Source organism: Eretmochelys imbricata, chromosome 1 (assembly GCF_965152235.1).
Source record: "Eretmochelys imbricata isolate rEreImb1 chromosome 1, rEreImb1.hap1, whole genome shotgun sequence".
NCBI lineage: Eukaryota > Metazoa > Chordata > Testudines > Cheloniidae > Eretmochelys > Eretmochelys imbricata.
The window spans coordinates 265,734,089-265,750,800 of NC_135572.1; the positions used below are offsets into that span (position 1 = coordinate 265,734,089).

At 46.2% G+C, this 16,712-nt stretch overlaps 3 protein-coding genes across 4 annotated transcripts in view; 2 read left to right on the forward strand and 1 right to left on the reverse strand.

Moving 5' to 3' along the window:
* Positions 1-2,039, forward strand: part of MICALL1 (MICAL like 1) — a 29,547-nt gene extending 27,508 nt beyond the window's left edge. For both annotated transcript variants that reach the window (XM_077829578.1, XM_077829588.1), the window contains exon 16: positions 49-2,039. In XM_077829578.1, the coding sequence (XP_077685704.1) occupies positions 49-164 (116 nt within the window). In that variant the 3' untranslated portion in view covers positions 165-2,039. The remainder of the gene's footprint in view (positions 1-48) is intronic.
* Positions 2,040-3,252: 1,213 nt separating this feature from the next.
* On the reverse strand, positions 3,253-9,313 carry C1H22orf23 (chromosome 1 C22orf23 homolog). Its single transcript, XM_077829599.1, has 7 exons — positions 9,244-9,313; positions 7,226-7,346; positions 5,915-5,977; positions 5,219-5,407; positions 4,550-4,684; positions 3,682-3,782; positions 3,253-3,357 (listed from the first exon to the last, which is right to left on the reverse strand). Exons 2-7 carry the CDS (start codon positions 7,335-7,337, stop codon positions 3,253-3,255), a joined length of 705 nt encoding a protein of 234 aa, XP_077685725.1. The 5' UTR covers positions 7,338-7,346; positions 9,244-9,313.
* POLR2F (RNA polymerase II, I and III subunit F) lies at positions 9,308-16,712 on the forward strand. The gene is made up of 5 exons (XM_077829608.1): positions 9,308-9,433; positions 10,565-10,634; positions 11,464-11,594; positions 14,324-14,395; positions 16,532-16,712. The coding sequence occupies exons 1-5, from the start codon at positions 9,414-9,416 to the stop codon at positions 16,620-16,622; spliced, it is 384 nt and encodes a 127-aa protein (XP_077685734.1). The 5' UTR covers positions 9,308-9,413; the 3' UTR covers positions 16,623-16,712.

Consider the following 16,712-nt stretch of genomic DNA (forward strand, 5'->3'; position numbering starts at 1 on the left):
TGGGCTCTGTCCTTTAGAAAATAACCTCTCCCTGCAACTCTTCTTCAGAATTTCACAAGGAAACTGAGGGCAAGAAGAAAGGAAAGTTCAAGCCCATGAAGGTGCTGAAGCTGCTTGGCAATAAACATGAATCAAAGAGCAAGTCACCCAAGGAGAAAAGCTAGAGCAGGAGCAAGCCAGAAGCAAGGATGGATGCACTGCTGTCCGACTGCATCAGCCCTCCCTGTGGCTGGCTGGATACCTGCCACTGGGGCTTCTGCCTCCCACTCCTTTCCAGAAGCTGTCTCTCCCCTCTCGTCAACCCCCACATGCCAACCCTGATTTCTCCCAGGGAAACTCAGCTTTCAGCCACAGATGTGGAGTTGCCCAAAAAAGAGGAGACATGGCGAGTCTGATCAACAGTACTCCCCCTTCCTAAGGCTGTTGGGAGCCTAATCAGAGGAGCAAAGTTACTATCCACAAGCTTTGGGGAGTGGGGAGGAGGTGAAATAGCTTTAGGAGACATTACCCAGTTGTGTTTGTTATTATTATTATTTTATTATTAACTGTCTGAGCAGTAAGTAAAGGATTTTGGTGTTTGTGGGAAACTTGCACTAATCGCCCCGTCCCTCACTCTAACTGTGATAGTCACATGTGCCTCGTACTCTCTGCCTTGGGGGACTGTACACAGTTGTCCCTCCCCAACCTCCAGTTCTTTCCCTTGCAGTCAGAATTCCCACTCTTAACTTTTGTAAAAGACTCTGGGGTTTATAAGAAGGATTATTTTATTGGCTCTAAATTCACACTGAAAAACTAAACGAAAATGAAAGAACCCCCCCAAAACTTTCCATGCCTTAAGTTCCTTTAAAAAAAAAAAAAAAAAAAAGTCACCACTGTCCTGTTTGTGAAGAGATTCCCCTCTCCCGACGAGGCACCCCACGAGCATCAGGGCTGGGCGGTATCAATGACAGGGCTAGGCGGAACGGCTAAGGAAAAGGGATTATGGGGAGTCTAATTGGACATATCCAAGATACCCCACCCAGGACATCTAACCCTCACTGCAGCTGCTAAATAGACCCACTCTTGTGGTTTTGGGGGGGCAGGGAGGGAGGAACATTCTTTTTCCAGGGAAGGGGAAAAGAATGCAAGACTTTATTCAGGGCCAGCAAGGTTGTCCTGTTGCCTTGCTCTCTAGTGCTGCCCTCTGCCAGCTTGGGGAGTGGGGAGGGAATCTCAGCTGACCCTTCTCCAGCTTTGTCTGTATTTATCATTTTAAAAGTGCAAAAGGGGGGATTTGGGGTTTTTTTTATAGCTTCATTACTAGATGGATTCAACCCCACCCGGCTTTTTAAACCCTTGTTTGATTTGTCGTGTATATGCGTTGGGGGATGGGGAGAGCAGTCTTCTCTCCTTCCTTTCTTTTTTCTGCCTTCTCTAAGGTGAGGAGCTATTTATTGAGCTGTTTGATTGGTCTGAGTTAGACACTGAGTTTTGTGGGTGTTGGTTGGTCAGCTGTTGTCTTGCCTTGTTAGCAGAGTAACTACCAGCCCAGAGCAAACCGCTGCATTCCCTTTATAAAAATACTACAGGTTTGATCCAAACCACTCTTGCTTCCAGCAGTGTCCTGGACCATTGCTGGAGTATATTTTTATACAGAAAAAATCCCTGTTTACAAAACCATTGAGGGAGCTGAGTTTATCATGTTGCTCCCAAGGGCCACCAGTACTGGTTGGGGCAGCGTACTCAGCCCCTAGGAATGGAGGGCCCCATCACACTCTTGCAACCCCCAACAGGCTGATCCAGGAGCAGTGGTCACCTTTCTATGGTCATCTCTGGGCAGGGGAGATCCCAAAGCACAACTTACCCTCTCCAAAGCAAAGCAGTCAATTTGGCCTTGTAGAGTGCGGCCGAGCCACTGTCAAAGGCCATGAGAATTGCTGCAGTCTGACACCCCCAGTCCTACTCCCTTCAGTATTTTGATTTGTAAACTGCTACACTGTACTAACTCTGGGATTGCCATTCAGCTGCAGAAAAATAAAACCAGTGGAGTTAAAAAACTACTGCCACCCTTTGTTGCTTATCCTTACCCGTGCTTGGCTCACCTTAGGTACCTGATTACCTCGGTAGCACATGCACCTCTTAATCTCAGGGTTATGGGTTTGAGTCCAGTGTTGGGTACTTGCCTGGCTTGTGGAGGTTTGGTGGATTTACTGCTGACAAATAGTTCAGCCTCTGAATTTAAGAAAAGGATGAGATTGGGGATTCCAACCGCCTCTTGGTTCAATACAGGGGTAACTGGGTAAAATTGTTTAGTTTGTGTTATGGAGGAAGTAGGACTAGTAATGATCCCTTCTGGCTTTAAAATCTATGAATACCTTAGCCCCCTGCCTTTGGCCATGTCAATCCTTGTCAAGATGTTCCCAGGGAACAGAAAACAAAGGATCATGGAACAGACTCTCCTGTGCTGTGAACCTGAACTCCTCCCCGGCCCAACGCAGTGTAGCCGTGTTTCTAAGCCTGCATGTTTTAGTGCATGAGCAAGAGACAAGTTCCTAGACACACACACACACACAAAATCTCTCCAAGATGCAATCACATTAAAATTAAGGCTAACATTTATGTAAGGCAGTGTGGTTGCTCCTCCCTCACCTGCTCTGCAGCAGCAGCTGGCACAGTTTCCAGGGCTGTGCTGACATGAGTGATTATATGGATTCAGTGATGAGGAAGTAAACAATCACATTAATTTTCAGCTTCCACCAGAAACAACCAGAACCCCCAGAGTTTGGGCCATATAAAGGGACAGAGATTTTCCTTCCGGGTGTCTGTTGTGCAGATCAGCTTTGTTCTGACACCTTAAGGCGTGTGCCATAGGTGGAAGGAGACCTTGCTTCACCATTTTTCAGAGGCGACTGGAGCATGCTGAGGTCTTTTCATCTCCTCCTAGCCCCTCCAGAGGGAGGGAACCAGGCTAACTCCCTGATTTGGTTCACCTAACCATCAAGTTCACCCAGCCATGAAACAGCTGCCTGAAGGGAGACTAGTCAGTGTTGGTAGGATTTTGCAAAGACTTTCTCCTGTTATGTACTATGCATAAATAGTTACTGCCCTCTTGGGTTTACGCAACAGGTGCTACTGACATTCCTCCAAGAGGATCTGCCTTAGATGGATAGGCATAGACCAGTTCTGTGACCCTTCTATGGTGGAGGCCCAGCCCTGTTAGAAGGGCAAGAAAAGAAGGGGCGGGAATGGTCTGCTCTGGTGTGTGGTCTTGGTCTAGCTATTGGGATCAGCTTTGTTCCCTACAGGGAGGATTTTTGCCATTGCCTCTCTCATGTCCTCACTCCTCTTCTTATCGATGATCTCCATCTCCCGCAGTTTCTGCAAAGAGCAGATCAAAAAGGATGAATTGCTGAGAATGCCAGAAGCTCCTATTTCCTGCCAAGCCTGAGAATGAAGGATCCTCTTCCCCAGTGAAATTACATAGAGAAATGACAAAGGGGCTGGAGGCCTCTCTCCTGCCCCAACCTCCTAAATTCATCCCTCTTTTTCTACCTCATCCCCTGAAAGAAAAGGCCGGGCTCTCCTCCTCCCAAATCTAGGCCACATCTAGTTATTGGATAGAAACCCTAGAACTCAGATCCTCCAACACCGAGGTTCCCTCAATCCAACATGCTACAGGGGCCAGAGGGGTTCCCAAGGTACCTGTGAGATTTCAGTGAGGATGATCCCTCGATACTGCTTGCTCTGGCCCAGAGCCTCCATCTCTGCCAGGAATTCCTTCCTCTCCTGAATTTCAGTCACCACTGAGTCCAAGACAAAGAGACATGGACAGAACCAGTCAAAGTGGGGACACACCAGCATTGCCTGAACTCTGACCTCCCCACTTCCCAGCCCTGTTAGAATGGGGGGTGGGGGGTAATATCTAGAATGACACTGACTTTGCCCTCATCACCACAGTATCTTAGCACCCCCTGCATTTAAGGATAGAAATAGCCATCTCTTTATTTCTCTCTCTTCTTGGCCTATAGGAAATACAGCTTGATTTGGGGCTGGGGCGTGTTTGTAAAAGCTTATTCAGTGCAGTGGGATGCTGGGACTCACCCCACAGGATTCTACATGCCAAAGCAGAGCAGTGGTCCAGCTAAGGCCCAGTCTACATTAAAAGTTTTGCCAACTTTATTGGTTCAGAGTGTGAAAAAAATCACGCCCCAAACTGACATAGCTATGTCAGCAAAAGTCCTACTGTAGGTGCAGTTATACTAGCAAAAAAGTGTTTTTGCCAGTGTAGCTTATTTTATATGGGGAAGTGGTATAAACTATACTGCCAAAAGCACTTTTCTGCTGGTATGAGCTGCATCTCCACTAGAAGGGTTTGCTGGTATAGCTATGGTACTGTACTACTAGTGTAGCTATATCGGCAAAACTTTCTAGTCTAGATAAGGTCTAATCCAGCATCCCACCTGCCACAACAAATCTCAGCTCACTAGTGCATGAAGCCCACCACCCTGCCTTTTGTAAGGGGCCTGTATCTAAGGCCTTCCTTTGTGCCTTGGCCTATTTCCATACGTACGTTCTTCAAACCGGTCAGGTTCAGGTATTTCCTCTTTCTCTGTCTGCACTGGCTTCTGCTGTGGCTTCTGCTCCACCGCGTCCTTTCCAGTCGCTAGGATATTTTGGAGCCTTTGCTTCTCCCTCTCTAAGTCGCCTGTGGAAAATAAAGAAAACAAATATTTGCCAGACTGAGGCAGAAGTGCAGTCTCCCCACCAAGGCCCTGCTGGCAGCTGTGCCTGGACACACACAGCTGGAAATTCTATATAAGTAATTTCACAGGAAATATCTATCACGGTACATCCCATTCCCATCCTATACACAGCACAGGCATTACATGTACTGTACTGACAGCAAAAGTCCCAGCTCCATTTACATCAGTGGTCTGATATCAGTTTATAAGCCATAAAGTTATGAGAGAATTGCACTGTCACAATAAGGTAAAGTGAAATCCTGTTCTGTCAATGAGCCACCCAGCCAGCAGGCAGGGTTAGGATGTGATCATCAGTGAAGGTAGGCGCTGTCAAAAGTCCCCTCACAGCTCTGGCTTTTGTGCACCTGCCAGTGGATTAGAGAGAAGGCAGAAGGAGGTTGGAAAGCAGACAAGAGTGTTCTGGAGACTGGAGGAAAATGGGAGGAAAGGAAAGAGAGGAGGCAAAACTGATCCCTTAGCAAAATTTGCTCACTTACGAGTGGCCCGGGGTTTGAATTTCTCTCGGGTGTAGGCATCACCTGCCCGGCAGATCTCGGCAGGTCGGAGATGAGGTCTGGCCAACAGAGTGACTGAAAGACAAGGCTTTGGTGGAGAGGATGCAGGCTGTGCAAGCTGTGGTTCTTTGCTGGATGTTGGGTTGCAGTGAGTGGGCAGGGAAACACCTCCTGGGAAAGGAAGGGAAGACAATGGCAGGTTAGGAACAGCGGAGTCTGTAGGTTGGTGATATCCCTGGACCACATGATGCAGTTCCAGTATTAGTCTCATTCCCTGGACCAGTTACATGGGGAAATCCCATCCAGTCCTTATTAATAACTACCAAATTTAGCCTTAAATGATGGAGATTAGATGGGGGGTTCAAGAGAGGAAGACTGTACTCCATGAGAGCAGCTTCCATTACTGTTGTATGATGAAAGAGATGAGAACAGCTGCGGTGGACCAAATGCTGAGGAGAAAGAAATACCACCCCCCAATATCTTCCCATTCCTCCAGTCTATAGGCAAATACCCTCTGTAAAAAGAATGCTCTATGTATCTGGGCCGCATGAATGCTTCACCATAGCACCTGTAAGGTGTACATAGGGGTTAGGAGCAGAAGGTCAATAAGCAGCAACCTGCAGAAGGCAGAGTGCATGTGTGGGGGTTGGGGGTGGACAAAGCTGAGGCATCACTCACGTTTCATGCAGTTCATAAGGTGGTGTTGCTGGAAATTGGTAAGTCTGGATTCCTTCATCATCACTGAAAGGAAAAAACCATCTATAAAGACCCCAGCCTGAGAACTCAGCAGAAACAGCCTGAGGAACTACCTGTTCACTTTAGGCAACCAGAACAAAAGAGGGGAACGGCTTTGGAGGAAACTCCATATTTGTAATCGAGATCCTTTGGGAAAAGACCCAAGTGATTCATGATTCCTAAAAGATTTAGGCTGAGAATTTCAAAGGTGAGTGCCTAAAGTTAGGTTACTAACTCCATGTTTACACACCTAAATAAGTGGCCTAATTTTCAAAAGTATTGGCATTCTCCCTCATAAAAAAGGAAACACCAGCTTTAAAAATGGTACATAAGGGCTGTGGTGGAGGTAAAACTGTTCTCCCAAATTTGAAAGCAAATGAGAACAGCATTTGCAGTAACAGTAGCAAGGGAACTAGTTATAAGAGCTTTAGCTGATCACCAATTGGGGGATCAGGATGGCATTACCCACATGGCATAGTAATGTGGAATTAGTACAACAAAGGGCTTTTATGTCTTCAACTTCGGCAATGGTAGGAGAAGGGAGACAGAACGAGGTTATTATTTAATATGTTGTAGAACCCAGAAGTCTGCTTGGCAATAGCTGTTGTGTAAAAATCTAGAGTGACTGACAGGTAGATTGTATTAGACAGGCACTTTACAGGAAATACACAGAAGACAGGTTCCTGCCCTAAAAAGCTTATACACTAAATGATGGATTTGAGATGTGAGAATATAACAGAGAGCAGGAAAGAGATGGGTGAGGAATGGCATGGGTTACGGTGATACAATGATGGCTTTAGTCAGTTTAGGCAGATATACAGTTTAGTGGTTCAAATTGTGTATGTGGAGAAGAGGGGGTTGCAGAAGGGGTCTTTAGGAGTTATTTTAATAAGATGAGGAAGGAGGATGAGAGAATGGATTTAGGAAGAGCATTCCAAGCATCACAAGCAACATTGAGTACTAATGTTTTTTCTCTTCTATGTAGGTTCTTTCACCATCTTAATCACTGTGGTACCTGGGCACCTGCCAGTAGTGCATTAAGCGAGATGACTAACATCTGTTAGATGTGGTTCGTTCTCTCTTTCATCTTCCCCATGGGAGAGAACTGTGTGAGCAGTAGAGTGTTTTGGTTTGTTTTTTTTAAATGTACATACTGCTGTTATAAATGGAACAATGATCAAGCCAGAAGCATGATATGAGTTTAAAGGGGGGTCAATGGCCTTTTCACTGTACTCCATTCTGTCTTCCTGTTACCTTTCATCAGCTCTTTTGTTTCTTGGCCATAATGAGTTGTCCCTGGAGAATGCCAGAAACCAGTTCCTTTTGGGACAGCTGACGCTGCTCTTCTTCCCTCCTGGGAAGACATTGTGAAACCCTGAAAATGAAAGTGAGGCAAGGAGTCAGGAAATAATATTCAACTTCTAATGGTTCAACTCAAAAGAACATTCTCTCTTCACAGCCCTCAGTCATACTAGGGTCCCATTACACAGTCTCTAGTACCTCAAAATCAATCTTAATACTTACTTAAATATAGCTAATCCATTGAAGTCTTGACCCTGGAAAAGTCACCATAGTGTTTGAGGGACTGGCTGGAATCTCCCATGCCCTTTTTTATTCTCCCCTCTGTTGCAGTGACAAACCTGCTTCCAGTTGTGAAACCCTAGAATCCACCACAGTCATACTAAGCACTGCTCAGAGTGGAATACCTCAACACTGCAAATTAAGGTGCTGTAATTGTAGCACAGGTAGACATACCCACACTAGTTTTAATCTACAGAGCGCAGGTAACAATGGTAGAGAAAGTGTGGGAGCATGGACTTCAGCATTGTTAGCAATCCAAGTATGTGCTAAGGGTCCCCTGCAGGCTTGTGCTGGGATTGTTAGCCTGTGCTGAAGCTCATGCCACCACGTCTTCGCTGCTACAGTTACCCATGCTAGCTCAATTAAAGCTGGTGTGGGTATGCTTAAACACACTACAATTACACCTTACTTTGCAGTGAAGCCATACCATGGGATGCATGGACTCAACACATTTACATGCTTGATCTCAGAACATGGCATCCATGGCACTTTCTCTCCTGAGGGGATAACAGGTTTGCTGCCTGTTCTGAATATACCTAATGTAATCTGAAGAAGAGCTCTGTGTAGCTCAAAAGCTTGTCTCTTTCACCAGAAGTTGGTCCAATAAAAGATATTACCTCACCCACCTTGTCTCCCTATAAAATCTTAGTTAATGCTGGTTTGGTCTATAGCAGGGGTAGTCAATTATTTTTGTCAAGGTCCAAATTTCTGGGTCAAGGTATACCCAAGGTCCAGGTTCCGGGGGAAATAATAAAAAAATACTAACAATAATTATAATAAGTAAATAAAATAAAAAGATTTTGGGATCTGTTCAAAAGTGTCTGGCAGTCCAGATTTGGCCCAGTCTCCCTATTGACTACCCCTGGTCTATAGTCTTCAAGGATCTTTAGCACTGCCAGACACAAACACATGCACCTCCCACCAGTCAACTCCCACCACTGGCTGAAGGAAACATCCTTTTCCCGTCACACGGGGTGCAGTGATGTAGGTTCAGTTCACATCTGTGATACCACAGATGACACCAGCATCCAATGCCCTAGAGAAGACACCTTGCTCCACAGTACAGTGCCACGGGGGGACACTCCTCACACCTTGGCACAATGCAACAGGGAGCTGTCCTCTCATCCCACTCTGCATTGCCACAGGACAGTGTCCCACCACAATGCAATGCCATGAAACAACACCCCATCCGCCCCATTGTGTAATGCAATAGGATGACGCCCAGAGCAATGCCGTGGGGCAACACAATAATGCAACAAAGCAAGGCCCATGACCACACAGTGCAACGGCACCTGGCGTTGCCTCCAAGCCACCACATGCCACAGGGTGATGCCCCCCCCACCTGACACAATAATGGCCCCTCTCATGCCCAACAAGGGTGCAATGCTGTGATGTGCCACAGCCCCTCTCCCACACAGCGGGGCACCCAGGGCGGTGCAAGGCCCCCTTCAACGGGGCCTCGCCGCCACCCAGCGCCCAGTGGGAGGGGAAAGCCTATGGGGTGACGTCCCATCAGAGGCTCGGATGCCCCAGATGGCGAGAACGAAGTGCCAAGGCCACCTTCCAGTCTCCACGGAAACCCGTGCTGGTCCCTGATTGGCGGGTGGCCCGGCCCCATCCCGACCCCGGGGAGGGCGGAGATTCGGGTGCTCGCAGCGATTCCTTCCACCCCGCTCGATCCGCTCGCTCACCCGAAGTTAGCGGCTCCCGTTACCATGGGAACCCGCTCCACCGCCCGCTTCCGCTGACGTCAGCGCCGGCCCCGGAAGTGGATGATTGGAGGTCGCGGGCCGCGCTCGTGGCCTGTGAGGACGCCCCGCCGCTGGGGGGTCTGCGGTTGGTGGCGCGCCGGGCCGGCAGCATGTCCGACAACGAGGACAAGTGAGAAAGAGGCGGCGGGGGAGGGGGGCTCGTGCCCGGGGGTGAAGGGTCAGGAGGGGCTCGGCAGGGGGCGGCCCAGCGGGGTGGGGTGAGGACGCCAAGGGACGCGGGCTAGTGCGGGGGCGGGGGGCAAGTGGGGCCGGGTGGAGGGCAGCGGGTGGGGGGTATTGCAGGGGAGAAGCAGGGGGGCAGTGCCGGGTGGCCCGAGGGGAGCAACGGGGTGGGGAGGCAGCAGGGCTGCGTTCGGTTCTCTGAGGTGGGCGGCGGCAACAGCAGCAGCCGCCGCCGCCTATCGGCTGGGATCTGGCTGTAGAGCGATAAGTGACCTTATGGCACCTTAGAGACTAACCAATTTATTTGAGCATGAGCTTTCGTGAGCTACAGCTCGCTTCATCGGATGCATACCGTGGAAACTGCAGCAGACTTTATATACACACAGAGAATATGAAACAATACCTCCTCCCACCCCACTGTCCTGCTGGTAATAGCTTATCTAAAGTGATCATCAGGTTAGGCCATTTCCAGCACAAATCCAGGTTTTCTCACCCTCCACCCCCCCACACAAATTCACTCTCCTGCTGGTGATAGCCCATCCAAAGTGACAACTCTTTACACAATGTGCATAATAATCAAGTTGGGCCATTTCCTGCACAAATCTTGCCATAAAAAAGATGGAGAAAAGTTGTTCTCTTGCCACAGAGGGCAGAACAAGACTCAGTGGGTTGTGCAGGAAATGGCCCAACTTGATTATTATGCACATTGTGTAAAGAGTTGTCACTTTGGATGGGCTATCACCAGCAGGAGAGTGAATTTGTGTGGGGGGGTGGAGGGTGAGAAAACCTGGATTTGTGCTGGAAATGGCCTAACCTGATGATCACTTTAGATAAGCTATTACCAGCAGGACAGTGGGGTGGGAGGAGGTATTGTTTCACATTCTCTGTGTATATATAAAATCTGCTGCAGTTTCCATGGTATGCATCCGATGAAGTGAGCTGTAGCTCACGAAAGCTCATGCTCAAATAAATTGGTTAGTCTCTAAGGTGCCACAAGTACTCCTTTTCTTTTTGCGAATACAGACTAACACGGCTGTTACTCTGAAATAAGTGACCTTGTGTCTTTTGTCACCCACAGCTTTGATGGTGATGACTTTGATGATGTGGAGGAAGATGAAGGACTGGATGATTTGGAAAACGCAGAGGAGGTTCGTGCTCAAACCCTTCCTCCCCTCAGCACTCTGCATAGTGCCCATGTGCTTCACATAGCCTCCTTTTTTATACAGCATTTACGTTTTTCCCAGGCCACTCCCAGTTCCTGTCATCCAGGGAGCTAGTGACTGGGAATGGCAATTGAACCGAAGTCCCTACAATGGCACCTCAGGGTGCTGGCTCTTAGAGCACTCAGCTGCCACAAAAAAGATGGAGAAAAGTTGTTCTCTTGCCACAGAGGGCAGAACAAGACTCAGTGGGTTCACACTACAGCATAGCAGAGTTAGATTAAATCTCAGGAAACACTTCCTAACTGTAAGAACAATAGGACAATGGAATAGACGCCTAGGGAGGTTATGGAAACTCCTTCACTGGAGGTTTTCAAAAAGAGGCTGGATAGCCACCTGTCTTGGATGATTTAGATACAACAACTCCTGCATCTTGGTAGTGCGTTAGACTAGATGACCCTTGGGGTCCCTTCTAACCCTGTGATTCTATGATCTTGGTCCTATCACACTCTAGAGAGTGAGACACTGGGAATGGGATTAGAACCCGAGTCTCCAATATGGAAGTTCAAAGAACCAGTTGTTAGGACACTGGACCCAGAACCTCAGAAAGCCAGTCTTGGGTATCTCTGTATATTAATCAGATAAATACACTTCCCAACTGGGCTTTCTACTCTGCCTTACTCAAAGTCGTTGGTTAGGATTCTGTGTAGACTTTAAACCTTCATTCTTTGATGGTTCCACAGTCTGACAAAATCTGTTAAGGACCTAGAGCTCCCTCAATGTGCTTACAATAGCTTATATTCCTTTATTTCTTCAGGAGGGTCAAGAGAATGTAGAAATCCTTCCATCTGGAGAGAGACAGCAGGCAAATCAGAAGCGGATCACGACTCCGTACATGACCAAATATGAGCGAGCCAGAGTCCTGGGCACTCGTGCACTCCAGATAGCGTAAGTGCACTTGTTCCATGCCCCAGCCTTGGCAGTGGCATCTCATGACATTTTTCCATGTTTAAGTTACTTTCTTACTGTTCGGGATCTTCCATAGCTCTGAGGATTCCCCACCTGCCCTGTGAGGTTCTGTCTCATAGCTACTGCCAGCTGTGAAATGCAAGGGCTTGGAAATGGAAACTTGAGCCCCTAGACAAGTCTCTGCAGCCTTCCTAGAGCATTATATCCAGGACAGTGCTACTGATGGCTTATGCTTTATGCCATCTGTCTCGGTTGCCTCTGAAGTGGGAGGCATTTCTCATCTGGAATCAGCCCTCTCTGCTTAAGTCAACAGGAGGGTGGGAGTAGTGTTCTAGGTGTATCTCCTTCCTTACCCAAGGGGAAACCAAACTCTGCTGAGAAACTCAGGATGTTTGCAAATGCCAAGACCCCAGGGCAAATTCGAGGTCTTCATCAACAAATGTCATAGGACTGTAGAAAGTATGAATGGAAAACATATGCCTAAACTTTTAGATTGCAATTATTTTGAGGGCAGGGACTGACTTTTACTTACTTGGGCAACAGCTGGGACAGCGGTGCCCCAGCTTGGTTAGTTTCCCCCCACTACTACACTCTAAATGTTGTTCATGTACCATCCCACCTGCTGCTCATGGAGGACTGCTTTCTCTAGTGCTTTGTCCAGTCTAATTTTAAATTATGCAAGTCAATAGGTCTTGCACTTTTTGCGAGACTGTACCACAGCCTAAGAATCTCAGCCTTAGGAAAGTTTATTTATATCCATTTGAAATAATCCCTTTGCTTGTTTTCATCCTGTTACTCATGGTTATACCCTTTCAAATCACCCCAAACAATTCCTCTCCCTTACACCTTACAAATAATTGTCAGTTTCAGAATGGTAGCCGTGTTATCTGTATCAGCAAAAAGAATGAGGAGTCCTTGTGGCACCTTAGAGGCACCTTGTGGCACCTTAACAAATTTATTTGAGCATAAGCTTTCGTGGGCTAAAACCCACTTCATCAGATCCATGCAGTGGAAAATACAGTAGGAAGAGATAGATATATATATATATATATATATATACACACACAGGGAACATGAAAAAATGGGTGTTCCCATACACACTATAACGAGAGTGATCAATTAAGGTGAGCTATTATCAGCAGGAGAAAAAAACTTTTGTAGTGATAATCAGGTTGGCCCATTTCCAACAGTTGACACGAAACTGAGAGTAATAGTAGGGGAGGAAAATAGTTTTACTTTGTGTAATGACTCATCCACTCCCAGTCTTTATTCAAGCCTAATTTAATGGTGTCCAGTTTGCAAATTAATTCCAATTCAGCAGTCTCTTGTTGGAGTCTGTTTTTGAAGTTTTTTTGTTGTAATATTGCGACTTTTAGGTCTATAATCGAGTGACCAGGGAGATTGAAGTGTTCTCAGACTTGTTTTTGAATGTTATAATTCTTGATGTCTGATTTTGTGTCCATTTATTCTTTTACGTAGAGACAGTCCGGTTTGGCCAATGTACATGGCAGAGGGGCATTGTAGGTGGCTATTGAGTCTCTCCTTAGTCATTGCTTTGCAAAGATATTATTTGCCTGGCCATCATTTGGCAAAGCAATTCTTTGCATGTTCTTTTAATTCTCTGGAAGGCAAAAAAATTAAAAAAAAAAAAAAAAAAGTGGGTCCACCATGGTTCAGAATCCAAAACAGGCTGGTGCCTGTTGCTACATTGTCTACTCAAGCTGTCTTTAATTCCAAATCTAGGCCAGCAGCATCCCCTAGTGGCCAAGTGCACACATGCAGTAGAACCTCAGAGTTACGAACACCTTGGGAATGGAGCTTGTTTGTAACTCCCAATTGTTTGTAGCTCTGAAAAAAACATTATGGTGGTTCAGTCAAAAGGATACAACTGAACATTGACTTAATACAGCTTTGAAACTTTACTATGCAGAATAAAAATGCTGCTTTCCCCTTTTTTTTCAGTAGTTTATGTTTAACACTATACTGTATTTGCCTTTTTGTTTTATTTTTTTTTTTTTGGTCTACTGCTGCTGCTGATTGCATACTTATGGTTCTAAATGAGGTGTGTGGTTGACTGGTCAGTTTGTAACTCTGGTGTTCATAACTCTGAGGTTCTACAGTAATAGCACACGCTTCCTTTGCTGCCGTCTCTTAAAAGGAGAGGTATAGATAATCCTCATCTTTGACACCGCGCTCTCACATCCCCTCCAAAAAATACATTAAATTTTGACGGGATGATATCAGTGTGCCTTTTATTGGCTAATAAATGGTACTTATTACTGGGTTAATTTTAAAGTCACTGTTTTCTGTCCTCACATTAAAATATGTCAGGAAGTGACCCCTGAAGGGGTGTGGGCTTCATTGTGAATCTCAAATCCCAGCCTGTGAGCAAAGACTGAGAGAAGGGCCTTCAACTAAAAACTCTGCCTGTGGCCACTTTTTACCCTGTCACTAACTGCCAGACATGCTACTGCCACAATAGGAAAGGATCTTGGGATGGGGATGAGAGAGATTCATGAAGAGCTTTGTCCTCCAAGCCAACAGAGACCTTACAAATCAGAATTGCACCTGTAATTCCGTCCTTCATACTCTGCTGGACTTTATCTGGGTAACAGTCATGTTTGTGAAGCAAGTATCCCCACATGCTTTACCATATTTCTTCCACTCTCTTCTGTCTCCCTCGTGATTGTGGAAATCTTTCCTCTTAGGATGTGTGCTCCAGTCATGGTAGAGTTGGAAGGAGAGACAGATCCTCTGCTGATTGCAATGAAAGAACTCAAGTAAGTCCTGGAGATTTTGGCAGTGAGATATCCTTAGATTTACGTTCCTCTCCTCAACACCCCAATGATGACGGTTTATTTCCATTAGTTCCTGAGGCTACAGTTTGCGCACACTCATGATAACAGACGGGGAATACAATCTCCATGTTCATTCAGGCAATCTGTCCTTGCATCTGTGTCCCTCTAAATCAGGTTTGTGTCTAGAATGGAATTCCTGGCCTGGGAGTATGAATCCCCTTTCCTCTTTTCAGTTCGGAATCTGTTCCCAGCAGCAGGTAGCTTGGGTGTCTGTATTCTCCAGTCCTAAGAACTTCTGCAAAGTCCTACTGGTAGCAACATTTTCCTGTTTTACTTATTATATTTTGGAATTCATATTTTTTCTTTAATAGGATCCTAAGGGCCCCATCATGAACTTGTTGGGGTCGGAGAAGTCTCTGATTGGAACTGATTCAAATGTAGCCATTTGGACAAATTCATATTTGCACATATTTCCCCTGAAAAAATAATGTTGCTTAATAGATTAAAATCACTACAAACACATGGTGGCCACATTAAGAATTCCCTGACACTCCACCTGTTCCCTCCTGTATTGTTTCTCCCTCCTTCCCAATTCCTTGTGCCATAGCTTCTGTGGCATATGAGAGAGAGAGACATGCATACACACCTACTAGCTGCCTAGCCTGATTCCCGCCACCTCTCTGGCAGTGGAGCTTTGGATTGGTATCTGGATACTGACACACATCATTTGAATTTCAACATACTCCAAAGAAGTGGATTTGTCCCTTTTCATCTCCTTTCTGTAAATCATCTCACCTCTGGCTGTGTGAAAGTGTTGGGTGGAGGCTGTTGAGTGGGTGACTGGTGGGTCACAGCTCACCCTCCGTTCAGAACTCCCTGCTGGCCCAGAGTTCCGAGCACAGCCTGTGATCTAGCAGACCGGGCCATCAAATAGCAAACGGTTTCCCCACTTACACTCATCAGATACTGGTTTTTGAGAGGAACTGGTGTTTTTGTTTGGTTGGGATTTTTATGCTTCAATTCATTGTAGTTTGTCCTGCAGACTTTACACCCTCATGAGAGAGCCTTATCTTAACTGCATTCCTTCACCTTTGTCAGCAGCCAGTAACTTCTCAGTTTGTGCTCATGGCTGATCTCCTGAAACAGCTAGAGTTGGTTCTGGTCAGTGCTAGAGTGCAAGACCTGGGAAATAATCAGAGGTGTTGTAGGACGTAGTAATTTTTCTTGACAGGGAGTGCTATGCCCTCTGTCAATACCAAGTCAATGCCTCAGGATGGTGCTAATTGAGTGCTTTGCTACTGGAGAGGCCATCTTTTGGATAAGACTTAAAACCATTATTCTGAATGCTTGTGACCATTAAAGATCCCATGTTGTTTTTCACAAACGTAGAGTTGTAAGCCTCAGGCCCTGGCCCAATTCCAATCTGGTTAATTACATTCTGCTGACTTAAAAATGCCTCATGTAGATTAAATTGAATTCAATGTTTTCTAACTTTCTGTCTTGAACTGTGGTGCACTGTTGCTGCGCACAGTTAGCAGCAGCTGCATTCTGATTTAGAGGCAGCCATTTTTGGTGGTGGTGGAAATGATCTCTGTTCCGTGCATATTTAAAATATATCTAGTACTTTGGATGAAAGATACTATGTAAATGTTAGTTGTTTATGAAATTCTTCACAACTCTCATTGCGCTATCTGAAGTGGTTTGTGGAGAACTCATCACTGTGGGTTTCCTGTCCGTCAGAACAGTAGCTTCATTTTTCAGTTCCATTGCCTCTCCCACATGCCTCTTGGGATGCGCAGTCTCGTACAGTTGTGATGTTCAGTGGCTTTAGATTGTTTCCAGTGTAGGAATTCAGCACTGCAAAGTGCTGAGCTCCTCAGTTTTTTGACTTCTTTGGGGGTCCACAGCACCTTATAGGATCTGACCTTCCAAGGGAAAGAACTTTCACTGTAATACCGAATCATGAGCACCCCACCACTACACCAGAAATCTGCTAATGAAACAAAACCAGTGAGTTACTAGCTCTCACCAGCATGGCACATCTGGACTTCTGTAGCTTGCTGAGAGGGTGTAATTAAAGCTTTGGCATTTCCATTTACCTCTCTGTCCTCTCTTCAGAGCTCGGAAGATTCCCATAATCATCCGCAGGTACCTGCCAGATGGAAGCTATGAAGACTGGGGTGTGGATGAGCTAATTATCACAGACTGACCTGCTTCCCGTCAATATCCCTGGTTCCTCCTTCATCTGCATACGCTTTCATTTTTGTTTATATTTGTGTAAATAAATAATAAAACCCCA

What these genes read in the sequence shown, in the direction of transcription:
- C1H22orf23 (XM_077829599.1), bottom strand. Translation starts at nt 7,337, where the DNA reads ATGTCTTCCCAGGAGGGAAGAAGAGCAGCGTCAGCTGTCCCAAAAGGA. An exon ending in CCTTATGAACTGCATGAAAC is followed by an intron (nt 5,408 to 5,914) that starts GTGAGTGATGCC and finishes TTCCTTTCCCAG; the next exon opens with GAGGTGTTTCCCTGCCCACT. An exon ending in ATTCAAACCCCGGGCCACTC is followed by an intron (nt 4,685 to 5,218) that starts GTAAGTGAGCAA and finishes TATTTTCCACAG; the next exon opens with GCGACTTAGAGAGGGAGAAG.
- POLR2F (XM_077829608.1), top strand. Translation starts at nt 9,414, where the DNA reads ATGTCCGACAACGAGGACAA. An exon ending in ACTCGTGCACTCCAGATAGC is followed by an intron (nt 11,595 to 14,323) that starts GTAAGTGCACTT and finishes CTTTCCTCTTAG; the next exon opens with GATGTGTGCTCCAGTCATGG. An exon ending in ATTGCAATGAAAGAACTCAA is followed by an intron (nt 14,396 to 16,531) that starts GTAAGTCCTGGA and finishes TCCTCTCTTCAG; the next exon opens with AGCTCGGAAGATTCCCATAA.